Raw genomic sequence first — 17675 nt, 5'->3', positions numbered from 1 at the left:
CAGGCGTGTCACACTGGACATCACGGTTCAGTATGAGGCATAGTTGTTGGCATGACTGGGCACTCCTAGAGCTCGACATGCTAGTGAGCGGTTGAGAGACTTGTCGGGCGGGCAGCTTGCAGCAGGAGAGAAACACAAGGCACAAGGAGGGGGAAATAGAGTCAGCACTTTTTCTGGTATCGATACTATACTCAATCCATTGGATATCCACTTTGACGACTAGAGCCTCTTTCTACAAGCGTGCCCTCATCTCTTTGCTGCAGCTGCAGCAGGCACCTCCTCATCCAGCTTCAAGATATCGGGCAGTGGTCCGACGGGTGTGATGGAGAACTGATTGATCTGCTTGTGACTCTTTGTGTAGTGCTTCTTGATATGCTCGAACTCGGTCGTCTCGCCAAACGCGGGCACGGTCCAGTACAAATTCCTCAGCCATTTGTGCAGATTCGGATACCCGGACCTGATATCCTTGATGTTGCACTTGAAATGCTGCACGTACACGGGGTCGAAGCGCACGATGGTCGTGTACAGCCTTACATCGGCCTCGGTGATCTTGTCGCCGAAGTAGAAGGGGCCCGAGGATTTTGCGAGGTCTGCCTCGGCGCGATCGAGGCTCGAGAACAGTTTGCGCACGTTGTTCTCGTATGCCTCTTGGGTGGTGGCGAAGCCAGACTTGTACACGCCGTTGTTGATGTCGTCGTACGTCCAGGCGTTTGTCTCGTCGATTTCGTGGCGGAGCCGCTCCGGGTACAAGTCGACGTTGCCGTTGGCCGCCTTGAATTGTTCGGGCAGCAGGTCGTCGAACTCGGTGTACAGCATACGGATGATCTCGGCGGACTCGTTGGACACGATGGTTTGCTTCTTCTTGTCCCAGAGGACCGGCACGGTGAAGCGCGCGGCGTAGTCGCGGTCCGCGGCGAAATAGAGGTCGCGCAGGTGTGTGAAGTCCGGGTGCAAGGGCTCCGGGGTGGTGTTTTCGCCGGGGACGTGTTCGTCGGGCGTGGCGAAGCGCCAGCCTTGATAAGATCGCTGTCAGAATATAGAAATGGAATGGGAATGGGAATGGGAATGGAGATTTGCAGTGGAAGGGTTGAAGGGGGGACGAGCATAACGAAAAAGAAGAAGAGGTGAGATTGGTATAGTACTGTACCTTTCTCGGCCATGTGCCAATGCACGCTGGTGAAGCCGATGATGTTCTCCAATCCTTTGAGTCGGCGGACGATTAGGGTCCGATGAGCTTTTTTCCCCCGGTCCATCAGCATAGTCCTGAAGGGACTTCTCTAGGTGCGAGATTGGTAAATTACATACCCCATGGACAAGCATAAGATACATAGAGATGATATCTGTCCTTCTCGGCTGGGAACTCGGAATTGGCATCTTTGGAGATGAAATTTCGAAATGCAGACTGTTGGCGCTTGAACTCGCCCGACTTGTCGTCTGGCTTGACCCAGTCTGTGATGGTGGCTTTATTATCCTGCGAGGGAGTTCGATTCAGCAAGAGCACGACAATTGCAGAAAAAAGAAGGACAAGGACGGACAGAAGAGAATTGCTGCGTACCGACATTGTAGAGAAGCGGGCTGCTCTTGCTGGGGCTAAGATAGGTGTAGTAGGGAACTTGCTGAGGTGAGATACTTGCTGTCGGATGCGATGAAGGATATTTGACATAAAGTGTTGGGGGTGAACTGGTGGGCAGCAGTATGGAATACTAGTAGCTTTTATGTTGGCTGTACGGAGTATGCGAGGTAGCAAATACAAATGCGTGCGGAACGAGTCCGATGACGAACAGCTACCCACCTTGCCACCACCTACCTGGTAGGTGCCTGTGTAGTTAGGTGTCTGGGTGTCCACTGGTGTCACTGCTAATCATGACGAGATCAAAGCTCGATCGTGTGGGTGACTAAACCTGCAGTGATGACTAAAGATGCAGTAATTCCAGACTTGCCATTTGTGGCGGCAACGACAACAGCAGATGATGGCAGCAATCTTGGCGAGAGGAACCCGTCCTCGAAATCCTAGGTACGGACCATGTTGAATTGATTCGGTTCTAAAACGTCTATCGATTTTTGATACAGACCCAGGGGAACCCGCCTTTGTCCATATGTCCAGTCACCCTCCATCTGCAATGTCTCGAGTCGGAGCTGCGAATCGTTGCCATACGCCTTAAGGAGCCATCTTGAATCTTGATCCACCTACTTTCTGTACTTCACCATGACATAGGGAATTTCCACATCTTCCTCAGTAGTGTCCTCGGCCGTAATCTCAAAGATGATGTTCCTCTGATGACCCGGAATCGGCTTTTTACTGATGGTTTCGAGCAGCTGGCTCATCTTCAGCGGCATCCGATCCTTGGTCTTGTTGGGCGGATAGAAGCTGGCATACAGTAGACTGACACCAGAGCTAACCATGGTCACGCTCAGTCCCAGAGACTCAAAATGCACCAGGAACTGGTTGAGAGGAACATCGTCGACTTCGAAACGATCCCATAACTTGTCGATGGTGACTTCACCGTCCTTGCCTTTGTACGTGCCTTTTGGACTGGCTATCGGCTCACTGAAGCCAAAGAATGGCAAGGCCAGGTTGACGAAGCCGTTCTTGTATTGTTCGAGGTCGGTCTTCCCGTCAATGATTTTGTACAATTCCAGGATCACCAAACCAGTAACCAATGCCGTGGTTGTAGCAATGGCCGGAATAATCTTGCCGGCGATGAACTTGGTCTTGTGACGATCGGCGACGGGAATGTTGTAATTCATGGCTCGAAGGTTGCTTGCAGCAGTAATAAAATCGATGTGATGATTTGTATCATCATCTTTCTCGAACTCCACAACATTAAGTCGGAAAGTCGGGATGATTGCTGGAGATGGCAGCTCAGCAATAATCCGGTCAAGTTCCTCGGCGTCATCTGCAAAGCTAGGCTGGTTTGCATTTGGATCGGGCTCCTTCTCGTCGGCCTGAATCTTGACGTTTGCGTCAGGCTTGAATTCCGGAATTATCATGCTGCCAAGGACTTTGACATAGTCTTCATGTGAAAGTCTCGGTACTTCGATTCCGTAGTTGTACGCATGGAGAGCGGCAGCTGCGACAACGAAACCCATATGGGTCGTGTCATAGGGGTCGAAATCAAGAGGAGTTGGAGCGCGTTTCGGTCCCGACCAGAAATCGGCTCCCGTCGATGTCTTGGTGTCCTTCGGAAAGTTGTACAACAACTGCGCGATGGCATTGTGATATTCCTTCTCGAATTTCATCCGCGCCCAGGCAATGCAGTCATTGAAGTCGCTTGGCTTCTCGCTGACCAAGTAGTCTCTCAGGCTTTCCAAGATCATCTTCTCGTTGCCTTGCTGCTTCAAAGTAGTGTCGATGTAATCTGGCTGTGTTATGTACAGGTTGACGGTTTCCGGTGGTCCCACAAAGTATGACTGGAACAGGTCTCGGGCCCAAGCGATGGTATGCTCAATCTTATTGGGGAAGCTTCGAAGTGTGCACATCGGGAAGGATTGTTCTGGGGGATCTTGAGAGCTAGAGTATGATTCGGTCAGACGCGGCAGGATGACTTGAGTATTGCCTTTGGTTCCCAGAGTGCCGCTTTCGAGTAGTGGCTTCATGAAGAAGACGCATCGCCGATCAACGTACGTACGAGCTTCCACATTGTCCAACGCATTGGTGACGATGTCGAGCTCATGCCAGAATCGCTCATTGAAAATGTCCTCGCTGTCCGGTCCAATTCTGTCCGTCATAGGCGTGATTTTGCCCTTGAGGTCAGGATTCATGGCCTGGACTGCTGCGGCTGCACATTCGCTCTTCTGCTTTCCAACGTCCTTGGGACGGAACAAGAATTGTCGGTTGAGGTTGCTCTTCTCGATCGAATCGTTGTCGGTGACGGTAATGTGTCCCTTGGGACCAGTACCGAGACCAATCATGGCATAGTTCTTCAACATCTCACACCCAATGGCGCCAGCGCCAACCAGGAAGTTTCTGACGTTGGAGATCTTTTCTTGGTATTCCCTGCCAAACACTGCGATTTGGCCATCGTATCGTGACCCCGTGGGTTTGCAGAGCTCTTCACTTCGAGCCACTGAGGTTGGCAAAGATTCGAGAGAATCAAAATAGAGCCATTGCTTCACAGGTGTGAATTTTCCGGACACAGCCTTTAAGACTTCCTGTGCCGTGAGGCCACCAAAGAAGGCTGCCATGGGACTAATGTCACCCTGAGCTTGATAACTCAATTCTGTAATCAGCTTGTCGCTAATTTCGATCTCCTCGCCGCTTTCCTGGGCCAGTTTCTTGGCAACCTCCAGCACCTCTTTTGCATCTTCATCGTTGTGTGGCCTCGGGAATGTACCATTGTGATTCTCAGCAAATGCATGGAGGGCCCGAATGCCAACATGGAGCTGCGCTGGACGGTCGAACTTTGCAAAGTCGGACATCAAGAATTCGGGCTTCTTGATTTGTTCGGAAAGTTTTTTGAACTGAAGCACCTTGGGCATCTTGACCTGCGCGAACAGTCCTCCTCCTTCATACTTGCCCAAATCAGAGATGTCTCCAATTGAAAACGAGTATGGTCCCTTGACCGTGATCTTTCGAGGCGGAGCACCGTTGAGCGCTTCCAGACCTCTGAGCTCAGCAAACTCAACGTAGTCACCATCCTCCAGACCATGACGTGTTTCGTCTAGAGCAGACACCAATCCTGTCTCGTCGATGTCTGCAATAATGCCACTAATTGGATTCTCTCCAGTCACATCGCCCACCGTGAAATCCTTCCCGAAGTCGTTGAAGATGTAGCCAAATAGACCAAAAGTATCCGCAACTGTGAGGTAGATGCCATTCTCGTGACAGAAGTCGGCGATGGTGAGTTGATCTTTCAAGGCCGTGGCCGTCAGCACGATGGCTTGGTATTTCTTGAGTTGATCGAGATCATCGGTCAAAGATTGTGATTTATGGATGGAGACAGGAGTGTAGGAATTCAGTTCAGCCACTCGCGGGGCGGTTACTTCTGCTCGAGGCTTGCCAACGTCTTCGGCGCGCAGGAAGAATTGGGAGGACAGGTCGGCAATGGCTACGGGGTTGGGATCGAAGAGGGTAAGAGACTTGACGCCAGCAAGTGCGATGTTTTTGGCAATTTCAACACCCAGTCCTTTCAAACCGACTATGAGAACATTGGAGGATCCCATACGCTTCATAGCCTCGTGGCCCAGGACGTAGAGTTGTCTGCTGTAGAGTGATTCATCGATCTCGCCCGTCTGGAGCTGTTGAATAGCAGCCCCAGGGTTGTCGACTTCCATCACAGAGTCTGTCATGATTTTCTTTTCTGGCCGGGAGAGGTTCTCGGTGGAAGCCTTTCTCTTGCTACCGGCCTTTATAGAGTCTGGGATATCGGCGTGAGGAGAAATTGTGACAGTGGCCTTGCGTCAAGCAAGACCTGAACTGCGGAAGATGTGATCCGAAGAGCAACAGCCGCTTCAGATGAGGACACTGTGCGTAGAGGAGAGGTTGGTGAGATGGAATGAGTGACAGAATGAGAGGGTTGAAAACGCTGATTAGAAAGGACAAAGCCGCAGGCAAACAGTTTGTAAGGTGGTGTCTTAGTCAAGAAGATTCGCGAACTGGAGCGCAATGAATGCCTTGTGCTGTGCCTTGCAGTGATGCAATCAGGCGGCAAAGGGCCTGTTCGGCTGACCTGCCTAGATATGGATTGCTAATACTCTTATGGAGTACCCCACCTTGTCTAAGGTTAGTTGGTCACGTGGTCTATGTACCACACACGACCACGGTAGGCTAAACGGCGATTGCCAGACAACCTGTCAGTAGAGAGTGGCTGCACCGCAAACAAGAAGCCTCTCTACATGCGTTGTTCTTATCCTTAGATCCTTGAGTCCGTCACCCTTGCATGATGTATCTACCCAACCACCTTCCCTACAACGCAAGGTAGGTACATTGGTGAACAGGTGAACAAGCACGGAGGACTACTTAACGCGTCCTAACTTCAACCGCGTGGACCGCCTCAGTTTGCACATCCCATCATGAACTCCAATCTTCTCAATGTGCCGGTTCGAAGTGATTGGTCGACTAGTGCTCTGGTGTCAATCTGAACACGAAACCACTCCTTCTTTTGACCTAAGCCACGATCCTCCGCCTCGCCTGCGTGTCAAGCCAGCGCCTAAACCTACAAGATGCTACATGAAATCCTCCTGTCCCTATCCGGGCTCCAGTCGCCCATCTGGACCCAAGCAGATGCGCCAGAAGAGAAAGGGCAGGGTCTGAATCAATATGTGTCACCACCAGAACGTGCCATGTTACAAAGTCTTGCTCATCTTCACGACCTACACATTCAGATCAAGAACGCAACAACAAGGATATCGCGGGAGCACCCCTCTATGATATGTCGGGCTGTAAGCTCCTCAATGTCAGATGTGCACTTGGGCAGATTCATGGACAAGATCATACAAGTGGAGACGTCAATACTCAAGAAAGACGCTGGCTATGTGGGTGCTTATGAGATTGTCCCTTTGAGCACGATAGTCTCTGATTTCGCCCCTTGGACAAGACGCCTAGAATGGCTGTGGTCAATGGTGAGACAAATGAACCTCGACTCGGCAGGACGCCAAACAAAAGCTTCCGCAGCTAGCATTCTGGATTTGTTGGAGCAGGAAACTCACACTGGGTACGCCGATATCGAAGACATGGCCGTCGCTCTGTTGACAGTTGCACAAAAAGCTTGGATGAGGGCAGCGTCAGTCTGGGTTTTGTATGGGAAACTCCCAATGTCTGGCGCTGATGACTTCTGTGTCAAACAATATCCCCGCTCGTCGTCGACAATGGACACTTTCCTGCTTGACCATTCACTTGTCCCGAAACTGGTCAGTCCGACCGGTGCAAACGCTCTTCTGTCGATTGGAAGTGCTTTGAATCAGCTACGTTCTCAGGAAGTGCTTGCCGCCAGGTCGCTCAAAGGTCTGAATGATGCAGCAATGACTCTATTGCCGAGGCATCTGAGGCTGCTCCAGTCTCTCCGATATCCTCTGAATTCTGCATTGTTGGAGAACGTCTTTGCATCTATCAACCAGTCTATCTCTGAGGATGCTCTCACAGAGATCTTGCCTCGGACGCTTGTCTTACGAATGCTCCAGGTCACGTTGCGGTACCTCCTGCTCGGCCATGGGGAGTTCGCCGTTTCATTAGTGGCTCATGCCGATGATCGCATCACAAATCGCCAACAGACACAGACGGCAGTCCGGCCAGTCCGGAGAATCGGTAGACTTGACGATCTAGCAATTAAGGACGCGGAAATCAACGCTGTTTTGAGCAAGGCCATGGCCGAAGTAGCAGGCTTTGATGAAGACACCGAGGATGAAATTTTCGACTTTGCAAAGAAGATCTTGTCTCTGAAGCCGGCGGATGCGCAAGATAACCCGCTGATGGTCTCAACGTTGTTACCTACACCGACGCTCTTAGTTATCACGATCCCGCCCTCCTCACCATTGAACATATTCCTTTCTACACAAGATATCAAAACCTACTCTTTGTTGAACGCCTACCTGCTTTCCATCCACAGAGCAGGCCTCCATCTGTCCGACCTGTGGAAACTGACTGCACACCGCCGGTCTTATCCTACGCCCCTAGGGCCGCCTAGAAGCGCATCACGGGCGGGACAGGCAACGCTCGCAGCCCGCAGATCCCGAGACGAGTATAGAACCAAAAGAACGAGACGACATTGGACATGTGCAAGCAAAGCCCTCTTCATGGTCAATGAGCTTGAGGGCTATTTGCAAGGCGAGGTGATCCAGAGTAGTTGGTCTCACCTCCACAGGTGGTTGACAGGTGATGATCAAAGTGGTCCTGCGTCTGCAAAGTCTTCTCGACCTACTACAGCCTCATCAGCCGGTCAAACCAGATTGACAGACGGTAGCTCCGGCGTCCCTTCTTCAGAAAGGCGGGGCGGACCCACCGATCCCCGAGTGTTGGCACAGGCTCATCGGGCATATCTACAAGCATTGAAGTCTGGGCTGTTTTTTAACGACAGTATCTTCGTAGATGCGTTGAAAACATTTCTGACCCAGATCGACCATTTGGTAGCGCTGTTTTCTCGCCTGCAGAAAGTCTGGGAAGGGCTAGATCTGCAAGAAGACGATGGCGTGGTTGACGCTTTCTCAAACTATGCGCAAGATTCACGAGAAGTACTCTCTGAGATGGACTGGACAAGTGACGCCATCAACGCAACAATCATTGAGCTCGTGGATAAAGTGCGCGAGGTCGAGAAGGAAAAGCGAAGTGGTACTGGACACCATGCTCTTGTCGAAGGCCTCGATGGCCTGGACTTGCACGCTTCGCGATTCGTTCCCTGGCAAGCGCGAACTGTGGATAGACTAGTTATGAAGCTTGATAGTCTGGCGGCAAGGCATGAGGAAGACGGAGATGAATCAGAGGTCGTCTATGGTTACGATGATGAATGATGATTATCCCTATTGGTTCCAAAAAGAATCTGCCTATGTCAATATGCCAAGTCAAAATATTCACAGTAGAAGGTCATTGTCTCAGAAGGACACTAGCCCGTCCGGTGATCACGAGATTCATGCCCGGACACCACCATTGACCAGTTCTATAGCTAAAAGCGAACTGTCCTGACGCTGGGGAGGGCGTAGAGACTCCTAGAAGCATAGCTTTGCCCCGTGCCCAGAGTATTGCATCGGTTAACATGAAACTCGAAGTTTACCGGAAAATTCTCCACAGCAGGCAATTGCACTTCCTCTGTGCAGCGAATTGTCGAATGCAAGGAGCGATAGCACGGTACTTTCGGATGACTTCACGTACGATGAGCCTACCCTGTCAGAGCTATTAGCCATTGGGTCGTCCAGAGTGCACACCACCAGGCGCGAACAAAAGAGAGAAGCAAGATAGAACTCAGATAAGCCGTGTACCTCATCCCCTTCCCTGCCAGGCAGAAGCACCGACCACGGCCTCATAACGAGATCATGATTAGCGCTGTCCGCACTGAACAGCAAGAACAAGCCTCTGTTTTCCCTGGAATCACAACCTCGGTTTCGGCCAGGCTTCTCCACAACCAATCATCCCTGCTCCTCTGCCTTGGAGTGACGAGCAGTCCGAGGGTGAGAGGCACAGGTCCGGTATCAGGGAGAGTGGACGGGTATGAGGTGGACCCGTGAGAAGGGGAGGTCCAGTTGGAAAGGTGTCGCCCGTGAGGGAGAGCTAGGAGAATGGATAGACTAGGTGTCATCATCGAAATTGGGGGAGACGGCGGCGGTGATGAGCTATGAAGGGTTGAAGCACTTACTTATAATGTTTGGGACAGACAGACAGACAGATGGTCATCAAAGAAGAGCTAAGGTGAGCGAAGTCTATGGAGTCCTGTAAGGGCATGATTAGCAATTGAAAAGAGCAGAGAAAATCGGACGAGTTGGACAATGTGAAGATGAAAATCAGACAATTGGTAAGCTTGGTAACGGTTTCTTCAACTTTTGATTCAGAAGCAGAACTGTTTGAGAATAACCTTTGATCATCATGTGATGGGATTTTGCTGAATTGCTGGAGGGGAATGTGTAGACATACCAAGCTAATCAGGACCGAAAGGTCGAGATCAGAACGCACGACTAAGATTATATATCTGCTCAGATACCGGTTAGCGAACCATGTTGAGTCGGCGTTTCGTCGTCAATAGTGAGATATGATATAGAAAGGTCAGATGGTAGTGCATGTTGAGTTCAAGGCTCATTGATGATCGCCGGAACTGGTGTATGATAAAATTTTCATCAAAGAATGGGAGGTAGACGGGGAGAAGAAATGCTTACCACGTAAGTTACAGCATAGCGATATTCATGAATGATGAGAACATGAGGAGCCGACTGACTGCTTGATGAATCGATGGTTCGAGCATGGTATATAACGACGTCTTTGACCAGCGAGGTTGGAAGTCGTCTGCAAAACAACAAAATTTATTTATCGGCTCACGGTTTGATCAAGGTCCCCATACTCCGCCGTACATTTAGCGCTCTTGGCAAAAGAGCCGCACGTGATACGACTCGGCTGGTTAGTCAGCTTGTCTGCTCGTCCAAGCTGACTAACACGCGACATCTGTTGGTGAGTCCGACACCTGACAACTGCCTGATCACTGCGTACCTGCTTGTTTGATTAAACCACCAGGTGAACAGCCTTGACTCGGTACGTTGACGGCAGGGAGAATTCCTCAGCGGGAAGTTTGTGGAGCTGTACTGAATCGCGCGGTTTTCGTGCAGTGGAAATATGGTCACGATGCGTCTTCTCATCAGGACTTGCTTCGGACGAGCTGAGACGAGTCCATAATTCGACGGGATGCAACAAGCCGCCATAACAAAAGAACAACAAACTCTTCGGACAGACGCGCATGGATTCTAGTGAGTCAAGGTCATTGTCCTTCTTCGCCCCAGTGTGTGTGGCAGTTGTCAAAAGACGACGCCGTTCAGATCCTCACGCCTGCCGGTTTAAACAAGAGCATTTGGCAGGAAGTCCAGTTTGAGAAAGCAGGTAGGGAATCTGTTATCTTCGTTACAGCTCATGGCTTTGGCTTCACATTTGGTATACCATTGCCACACTGCCGGGCCTCAGTCAAGCTCATAAGGTTCGACCTTGGACGAAGGTGAACGATGCGGAAGACCCGCGACTGCCAGCAGTGGGTATGGTAGCCACGTGGTTATCGAGTCATGAAGAAGCCAAAGACAGATCTGCTCACTCTTACCCTGACTGCGATCTCCAAATTGTCATTACCTTGCATATGCCTCTGTCCCGGAATAGACGAGATATGAGTCGAATTTTCCAAACTACCCAGGAGAAAAGGCAAGACGCAGCGCCATATTTGGGGAGAAGCTATGTCGGGCAGCTCGCCTTCTACCGGAGCGGCTGTCGCTCAGCAACGGTGAACCGGGGACGCCTGAGAGATGTCGACCCGCCTGCTTGTGAAAGCGAGTCGCCTTCTCACGTGCCACACCTTTGACGCGCATCTTGAGTCTCCGAGTCAGGCCTATGCGGCCAGCTCGCAGAGGGAATAGTCAAATTTGAAGGACGCCTTCTACGTCCAGTGTTTCAGCATTTCCCCCTCCCGAAATAGCAGCGGTTTGGACAAGTAACGACAATGCTATAACGGAGGTTTGCACCTGGATGGGGCCGATGTGGGCCCCAGGAGCCTTGACATGACTGCGTATTGAATGTTGGCAACAGATCTGAACAAAATTGAACTCTGAAGAGTAGCAAACTGCGCCTAGCGACATCCGAGATGGGCATTCTCTGGCCTCATATGCCCGGAACTCACTTGACGATTGGACAGTATGTCCCACTACTTTTGGCTCTCCAATGTTCGTCCACTTGCCGAAGAGGTGTCCTTCTAGATGCCGGCGACCAGCTCTACCGAACCACAAAACAAGAATCGACCAGAAGTACTTGTGCTCGAGGCAGTGTAGCCGGATGTCGGCTGAGATCCTCTCCCGAGTCTCTCATTCAGGGACTTTACATAGTCTTTGGCTAGGGCATCGGACCAACAGCATCCAGCGATCATCGACACCCATCATCGACTACGCTCAAGCCAGCAGAAGTGCATTGTCATTCGACAACAACCTTTATCGAATGCCAGACCGTTTTCCACTTCGGCTCTCTTGGCGGGTGGTGGTGGCCTAAGCAATCAAGGCTATGACGCACTTCCCTCGTTTGCGACCTATTCTGTCCGCGCCACGAGTTGCAACGAGCACCTCGTACCTTAGCGAGTTTCCGTAAACGGCTGTGGGGGCCAGGAACACCTATCGCCGTATGTTGCCGTATACTAAATATCATCTCCATGCTCCAGCTGCAACAACTGTACCTCTACTATACGCAAAGACCCAGTGTATCTAGCCTGGCCAGCGACTGCAGGACACCTCATTATACGACTTTGGTGCTGTCGTCCCAGTGTCTCGTTCGTGGACATGCCCGCCGCCTCCCGGCCTGCCAGACGACGGCGGTGGCATCAGAAAACATTCAGCGGTTGTTTGCGGTGCAAACAGAGGCATGTCAAGTGCGGAGAGGAGAAGCCTGCTTGCCAGAAATGCATCAATCTTGGGGTCTCGTGCCCCGGCTACAAGCTTCCCCTGACACGCCTCTTCGAACTCAAGCCCTCAAAGCATTTCGATTGCAAGGAAGACGAGCTGAATTACGACTTCTTCGTCAGAGACGGTGTGGAAACCGTGGCATCCGCTCAGAGCACGTCACTACGGTTCTGGACAAGGCTGGCTCCTCAATTGGCCGAGAACGATGCAGGCATCAGACACGGGCTGATTGCCCTTGGCGCGATCCTGCGACCTTTACATAATGCGCCGATCGAAAGACGACTCGACAGACCACGGCAAGCTCTCCAGATGCCACCTTCGGCAGCCAGGCACGCGAGACAAGCCTTGAATTGTATGAAGGTTTTAGACTGCGGAGTGCTGCCGGTCGAGGTGTCCCTCACTTATTGCATTCTATCCAGGGAGCTGGCTATATGGACCGAGAAGGAGCCGTCTCCTGTGGATCATCTTCTCATTGCGCATGGCATCCTCCAAAGCAAGAGCGTACACAACCTGGGAGTGTCGTGGATGGCACACAACGACCTCCTGGCGACCTTTGTCCCTCTAGTCGACCAGCTGCTCGTCCACGCCTGCAGCTACTCAGATGATTTCCCCCCTGTCGACTCCGGCTTACTATCGAACTACCAGCTTGTGAATGGCTTGGAAAGGATACAGACGGTTTCGACCTGGGCGGATGCGCTCGACAGCATTGCCTCCCTCCTGAAATCCGTCTTCCGAGTAACCTGTCCCTTCATCGTCTCGACCGACGCCGAGTTGGGCTATATCCTGTGCTCGCTGAACATGTTTGAGGAAAAGCTGCAGAAGATCCGGGCTGAGAGCGGCCTCGCGGGGGATTACCTGCACCTGCAAGTCCATCATCGAGTCGCGCACATAATGTTCCACACGCTGGGCCAAGACGACGAGTGGAAGTACGACAAGTTCCAGCCGGATTTTTACTTTATTGTCGAACAGATGAAAATGATGCTGGCGTCCCGGTGCTGGGGCTACTCTAAATGGAACGACGACGACACGGTGGGACATCATGCTGCTAGACTCTCGCCGACTCTTGGCTGGATCGCGCCGTTGTGGTTCGTCGCCACGAAATGTCGCGACTCGTATCTCCGCCAACAGGCGCTGCGCCTGCTGCACGACCTGCGCCGCGCCGAAAGAGGGTGGACAAGTTGTATGGCGGCGGCCATCGCCCGGTTCGTGATCGAGGAGGAACAGAAGCCCGTTTCCCCGGTCTCGGACGCTGACATGTCGGGGTCATCGGCCATCTACCACCTCGAGCGGAGAGTCGAACTGAACGAGGTCGAGTTCTGCAGCAAAGAGCGTAAGGTCTTTTTGGCATACACCGTCTCCGGCAAATACGATACCGTGGCGGAGAAGTGCATCGACAGCATCCCTTACACTCCCCACCCGACGGTCGAGAAGGACAATGGCGAAACCTGTCCGATGTCAAGGAAGGTCCTCAGGCACTGTGGCTACTCGGGGATCTTGTTGTACTCACCGCATATTGATTGTCATTGCGCCGATCTTGCGGGATGAGTTACTGAGTAGTATCACGACATGAGCAAGAACGTAGATTTTGGGTCTTCTGGCTATGCAGCCGTGTTGGGGGAATGCTTTGCAGAGCGGGTTCGTCTGATACGTGTGCAGAACGATGGTCAATGACTTGGTAATAGTACTATGAGCGTCGGCGCAATAGAATTTCCAGCAACATTTGATCGAGGCCCAATATCCAATATCTCTTCTTCGGGCTTCACAAGCTTCTTGACAGGAACAGACTCCTGTTCGGACCTAATCATGCGTATTTTACTGCCATTGAGAGCTTTGGGAAGAATGCCCGTGAAATACTTGGTGATGCATTGCGTATCTACGAACCGGCCGAGAACTTGTTTCCCCAGATTGCTGGCCCACTTCTATTGAGGGTTCCGAGTGCCTGCTCGAGCGTGATCACTTGAGCAGGAATCTTCAGAATGATGCCTTACTTGATCGCTTGGTCAATGTTCAGGCCGGGCACACTCGAGCCTGCTTCGATGGTGTTGTTCGAAATAACATACACGTTGTAATTCAGGGCGAAGAGGTTCTAGGCCGTGCACAGAACGGTGCCTGAAGATGTCATGCCTGACTGTCGTGTCTCAGTTAGTCCTCGATCGGATTTCGACAGTGCCGTGGCCTGATTTACAATTACCACTGTATCGATGTGCTGCGAGCTTAGAATGATCTCGAGCTCGTTGGCAAAGCCTGCGTAGTGGCGTGTATGCTGCATTACCACGTCATAGCCATCTTTGACTCTGAATGCAGGTGCAATGGCCGAGGCTGGGTTGGCGGCATTTATAGAAGACACATCGGCCGATGGATTCATGGACTTGACGAGCGCAAGGTCTTCGGCAAGTGCTTCGTCAAGTGCTTCGTCAAGTGCTTCGGCAAGTGCTTCGGCAAGTGGCGAACCAGGCTCGACGTCTGGGTATTGCGAATTGGCATAGTAAACGCGTGTGAAGATCGAGAGTGGTGGAGGGCTCTGGGTGTGCACTGCGTCTATCCACTTCGATGTGGAGGCTATGAAGTCTTTGCCCGACGAATAGGTTGAGATAAGCTCGGCGTAGCTGGTGAACAGGCCTAGATTGAGCACAGCATAGTGCTGGCCAAACGAGAAAGTGTCGTTGTCAGGGAGGGTACTGAAATCGGTGAAGTACTGCGGTGCCGGGACCGACGCTTGTCAAGCCGACGAGGCAGAGAGATGCTAAAGCAAGGCTTGCTATTGTGGAGAGGCTGCAAAAATGCATGTTGACTAGGCCGGACAGAACGCTGGTATCGCGGAAGCGGGCGTCCAATGTAGAAGAGTGAGCTGGTGGCCTGGATCCCCCTCCTTTGGGCACTTTTATATCATTCTCTGCAAGTGTCCGCACACGTAAGTAGTAGCCATGATGCGGGTCAAGAATGCAAAGGTCAGGGGGTCGGCAGCCTTGCTGGTGGAGCTCACTGCACATCCTGAGGCTTGACTTTCCCCAAACCAGAAACCTGAACGGGCCCCGGTAGAGTCGCAGTGCGGCCTCAAACAGCCTGCCTGAAGCAATGACTTAATCGTGGGAGGGAACGGTGGGCATGCACTTCTTCGAAAAGAGGTTGCGTTACAAGGTCTTCCGCACTCTCATCTCGGTCAGATTCTTGCGACGGATGGATGATATGGCGCAAGAAGACCGCATCCGTCTGATCCAAGACTTCGGGTCCATCGGGCCACAGCTCTATGCCCAGCACAACCAGCGTGTGCGTGACATGGTGCCTAAGGAGCGGCTGCTGGAGTACAAGGTCAAAGAGGGATGGGAGCCACTCTGCGCCTTCCTTGGTGTCGAGGTCCCTGATGAGCCGCTGCCGAGGTTGAATGAAAGCGACAGTATTAAAGCCGTTTATTTTGGCCAGCAAGTCTTCGGAGCATGTGTGTGGACCTTTTGGTTCGGGTTGATCGGCTGTGGTGTCTACATCGCGCGAAATCCTGGCATTCTGCGGTCACTGGACGACCTTGCTTTCGACTGGTTGAAGAGGAGTCCGAGGTAATCTACCTACGTGAAAGATGAAAAGATGTAAGTGGCGGTTACAAAGCTGCGAGATCACCTGCATCCTGCACGTATCTCGCGCCTTCCTCGTTGCTACTTGACACTTCCAATAAGTGCTTTCCAAATTGCGATCATTCCTACCTTGACTTCAGAGTTATTGTGTGCACTCGATAAAAATCATACCTCTGGACAGATGTTAGACTGTACATAAGTACTGAGCCACCATCAGCATGGCGACCGTGAACCCACTCAAGCTCGACGAGACCTGCATCATGTGTCCTCGGCGAGGACCGAAGCGGTGTGTAAAGTGCGGTGACGCTCACTATTGCTCCATAGGTAGACATCGTTGGTATGAAGTATGTGGTTTTCATGGCTAACATCTGGAACAGAATGTCAGCGTCTCGACTGGAAGAACCATAAGATCATATGCCCTTCATTCAATGAGAAGAGGCCGAATCCCAAACCGCCCGAACCGGGTGCGCATCTCCAGTGCAAATATAGGCGAGGGCTGTTCTTTCCTGGAGAAAGACAAACCCCAAGATTCGTCTGGATGGCTGTGTCGGTGAACCCTGACCATTCCTGCACATATCTCGACAAAGAAGTTTACTTTGGAGAAGATTGCACCGATCGGATGAAGACCAGTCATAACAACATCCAGGCGCGTGATATCGATCGTGATAAGGCTGAGCAGCTGCTTTTCCATCACAAGGAGAATATCATGGCCGAGAATCCAAATCTGGGAGTGCGAGACTTCACGCGGGCTGGTGTCTGCGCCGACATCTTCAGAGGACCTATACTCGTTACACGCATGGGTTGTAGTGCAGACGGGTTTGAAGAATACCGCGACATGGACTGCCGGGACGCCCGAAACGCTGCAGACTTCTTCAGCTCAGCATTCCGACTTGGCCAGAAGAGCGCAGGCCTCCAAGATATCCGAGTCATGGCTATAGGTGCTCTTTACGATAGTATTCTGAAGGAAGGGCATCATTTTTGCTTTTTGAAGGGAGAGGGACGGTCATGGCATACCAGAATCCTCGACGGTTGCGACAGTATTTTTTCAGCCGAAGGAAGTGGAATAGCCAACTTACTCGGGATTCCAATTTTGTTGCGTCGATGTGATGAGCTGGATATTCCCGAAGTGCTGCGTCAAGCGTATGGATTGCATAGGAAAAAGGACCAAGGTCTGCACAATCGCAATGCCATGCTCTTGAAGCGAGACATCACTTCAACCACAACATCGAAAGCGTCGTGGCAGCCCAGAAACCGATTCTGTGCCGCCTTCATAGGTAACTATGGCCAACACGCCGGCGAGAAGGGCTTTGGCTCTTCTCCAGTGCTGTGGAACGACACAGATATGGGAATTGTCATGGTGGCTCGCGCAGACGGCCATCCACTGGTGTGGCCGCACTTCATGGCTCTTTGCCGATATATCTCGACCAAAGTAGAACCACGGTTGGCGCAAGCTGTGTCAGGTCTGGCCGAAGGCGGCGTTGTCACCGAGAGGGAATCCGTGCTTAACTCCATCACCAAAGCCGAGTTCTTGGATGTTTGGAAGCAACTGAAAGCTGAGCGAGCGATTGATCCGAAATGGAGCTTTTGTCCTTCTCCATACGATATAAGCAACCCGGCGGAGTTCAGCGAGATCGGTATCATGGTTTCCGTTGAAATGAACCTGGCTACGCAGATCAGTGCGGGAATCATTCAAGAAAGTGACCGTCCTGAATATAAGATCAACAGCGTGTCGACGAGCTTATTTGGGTCGAAATGCGTGTGCGCGTCTGAGGATTGACCAGTGAGGGCGGTTGTGGTTGTAGCGGAAGGTCTGGCCGCTATATACCAGAAGGGTCTGAGTACTGAGACAATATTCATTCTATCCTCGTCCTCAACAGCCGTCTCGAAATCATCCAGCGTCAACGGCAGTATTCTCACTTAGATCCGTCGTGTGCTCTTCACGATTTCATACCCAACTCAAGATACGGCCTGCCCTACCTCAGGTCTTCGTCCTGCACGTGTGGAACAGCTCACACGTCATGATTGCATCGTTGTTGTCCACTCCGCGTCAATGAG

At 51.7% G+C, this 17675-nt stretch overlaps 6 protein-coding genes across 6 annotated transcripts; 3 read left to right on the top strand and 3 right to left on the bottom strand.

The window, feature by feature from the left end:
• Positions 1–156: 156 nt before the first annotated feature.
• On the bottom strand, positions 157–1846 carry PV05_00501 (uncharacterized protein). The gene is made up of 4 exons (XM_013465401.1): positions 1556–1846; positions 1306–1471; positions 1148–1234; positions 157–1013 (listed from the first exon to the last, which is right to left on the bottom strand). The coding sequence occupies exons 1-4, from the start codon at positions 1661–1663 to the stop codon at positions 247–249; spliced, it is 1128 nt and encodes a 375-aa protein (XP_013320855.1). The 5' UTR covers positions 1664–1846; the 3' UTR covers positions 157–246.
• A 142-nt stretch (positions 1847–1988) lies between these two features.
• Positions 1989–5608, bottom strand: PV05_00500 (uncharacterized protein). Its single transcript, XM_013465400.1, has one exon. It carries the CDS (start codon positions 5287–5289, stop codon positions 2188–2190), a length of 3102 nt encoding a protein of 1033 aa, XP_013320854.1. The 5' UTR covers positions 5290–5608; the 3' UTR covers positions 1989–2187.
• Positions 5609–5800: 192 nt separating this feature from the next.
• PV05_00499 (uncharacterized protein) lies at positions 5801–8533 on the top strand. Its single transcript, XM_013465399.1, has one exon. The coding sequence runs from the start codon at positions 6163–6165 to the stop codon at positions 8440–8442; it is 2280 nt and encodes a 759-aa protein (XP_013320853.1). The 5' UTR covers positions 5801–6162; the 3' UTR covers positions 8443–8533.
• A 3381-nt stretch (positions 8534–11914) lies between these two features.
• Positions 11915–13753, top strand: PV05_00498 (uncharacterized protein). The gene has a single exon (XM_013465398.1). It carries the CDS (start codon positions 11935–11937, stop codon positions 13597–13599), a length of 1665 nt encoding a protein of 554 aa, XP_013320852.1. The 5' UTR covers positions 11915–11934; the 3' UTR covers positions 13600–13753.
• Positions 13754–14140: 387 nt separating this feature from the next.
• PV05_00497 (uncharacterized protein) lies at positions 14141–14840 on the bottom strand (the record flags this gene model as incomplete). The annotated part of the gene is made up of 2 exons (XM_013465397.1): positions 14141–14695; positions 14751–14840. The coding sequence occupies 2 exons, from the start codon at positions 14838–14840 to the stop codon at positions 14141–14143; spliced, it is 645 nt and encodes a 214-aa protein (XP_013320851.1).
• Positions 14841–15838: 998 nt separating this feature from the next.
• On the top strand, positions 15839–17397 carry PV05_00496 (uncharacterized protein; the record flags this gene model as incomplete). The annotated part of the gene is made up of 2 exons (XM_013465396.1): positions 15839–15944; positions 15998–17397. The coding sequence occupies 2 exons, from the start codon at positions 15839–15841 to the stop codon at positions 17395–17397; spliced, it is 1506 nt and encodes a 501-aa protein (XP_013320850.1).
• Between the last annotated feature and the right edge of the window lie 278 nt (positions 17398–17675).

This window comes from Exophiala xenobiotica (assembly GCF_000835505.1).
Source record: "Exophiala xenobiotica strain CBS 118157 unplaced genomic scaffold supercont1.1, whole genome shotgun sequence".
NCBI classification, from domain to species: Eukaryota; Fungi; Ascomycota; class Eurotiomycetes; order Chaetothyriales; family Herpotrichiellaceae; genus Exophiala; species Exophiala xenobiotica.
Note: the sequence above shows the minus strand (reverse complement) of the source record. Positions and strands in the feature narration are given on the sequence as shown.

Bases quoted from the DNA above. Each gene is read 5' to 3' on its own strand.
- PV05_00501 (XM_013465401.1), bottom strand. From the start codon at position 1,663: ATGTCAAATATCCTTCATCGCATCCGACAGCAAGTATCTCACCTCAGC. The intron at 1,472-1,555 runs GTACGCAGCAAT...ACTCCCTCGCAG, and splicing joins CCCGCTTCTCTACAATGTCG to GATAATAAAGCCACCATCAC. The intron at 1,235-1,305 runs GTATGTAATTTA...GGGGGAAAAAAG, and splicing joins ATCTTATGCTTGTCCATGGG to CTCATCGGACCCTAATCGTC.
- PV05_00500 (XM_013465400.1), bottom strand. From the start codon at position 5,289: ATGACAGACTCTGTGATGGAAGTCGACAACCCTGGGGCTGCTATTCAA.
- PV05_00499 (XM_013465399.1), top strand. From the start codon at position 6,163: ATGCTACATGAAATCCTCCTGTCCCTATCCGGGCTCCAGTCGCCCATC.
- PV05_00498 (XM_013465398.1), top strand. From the start codon at position 11,935: ATGCCCGCCGCCTCCCGGCCTGCCAGACGACGGCGGTGGCATCAGAAA.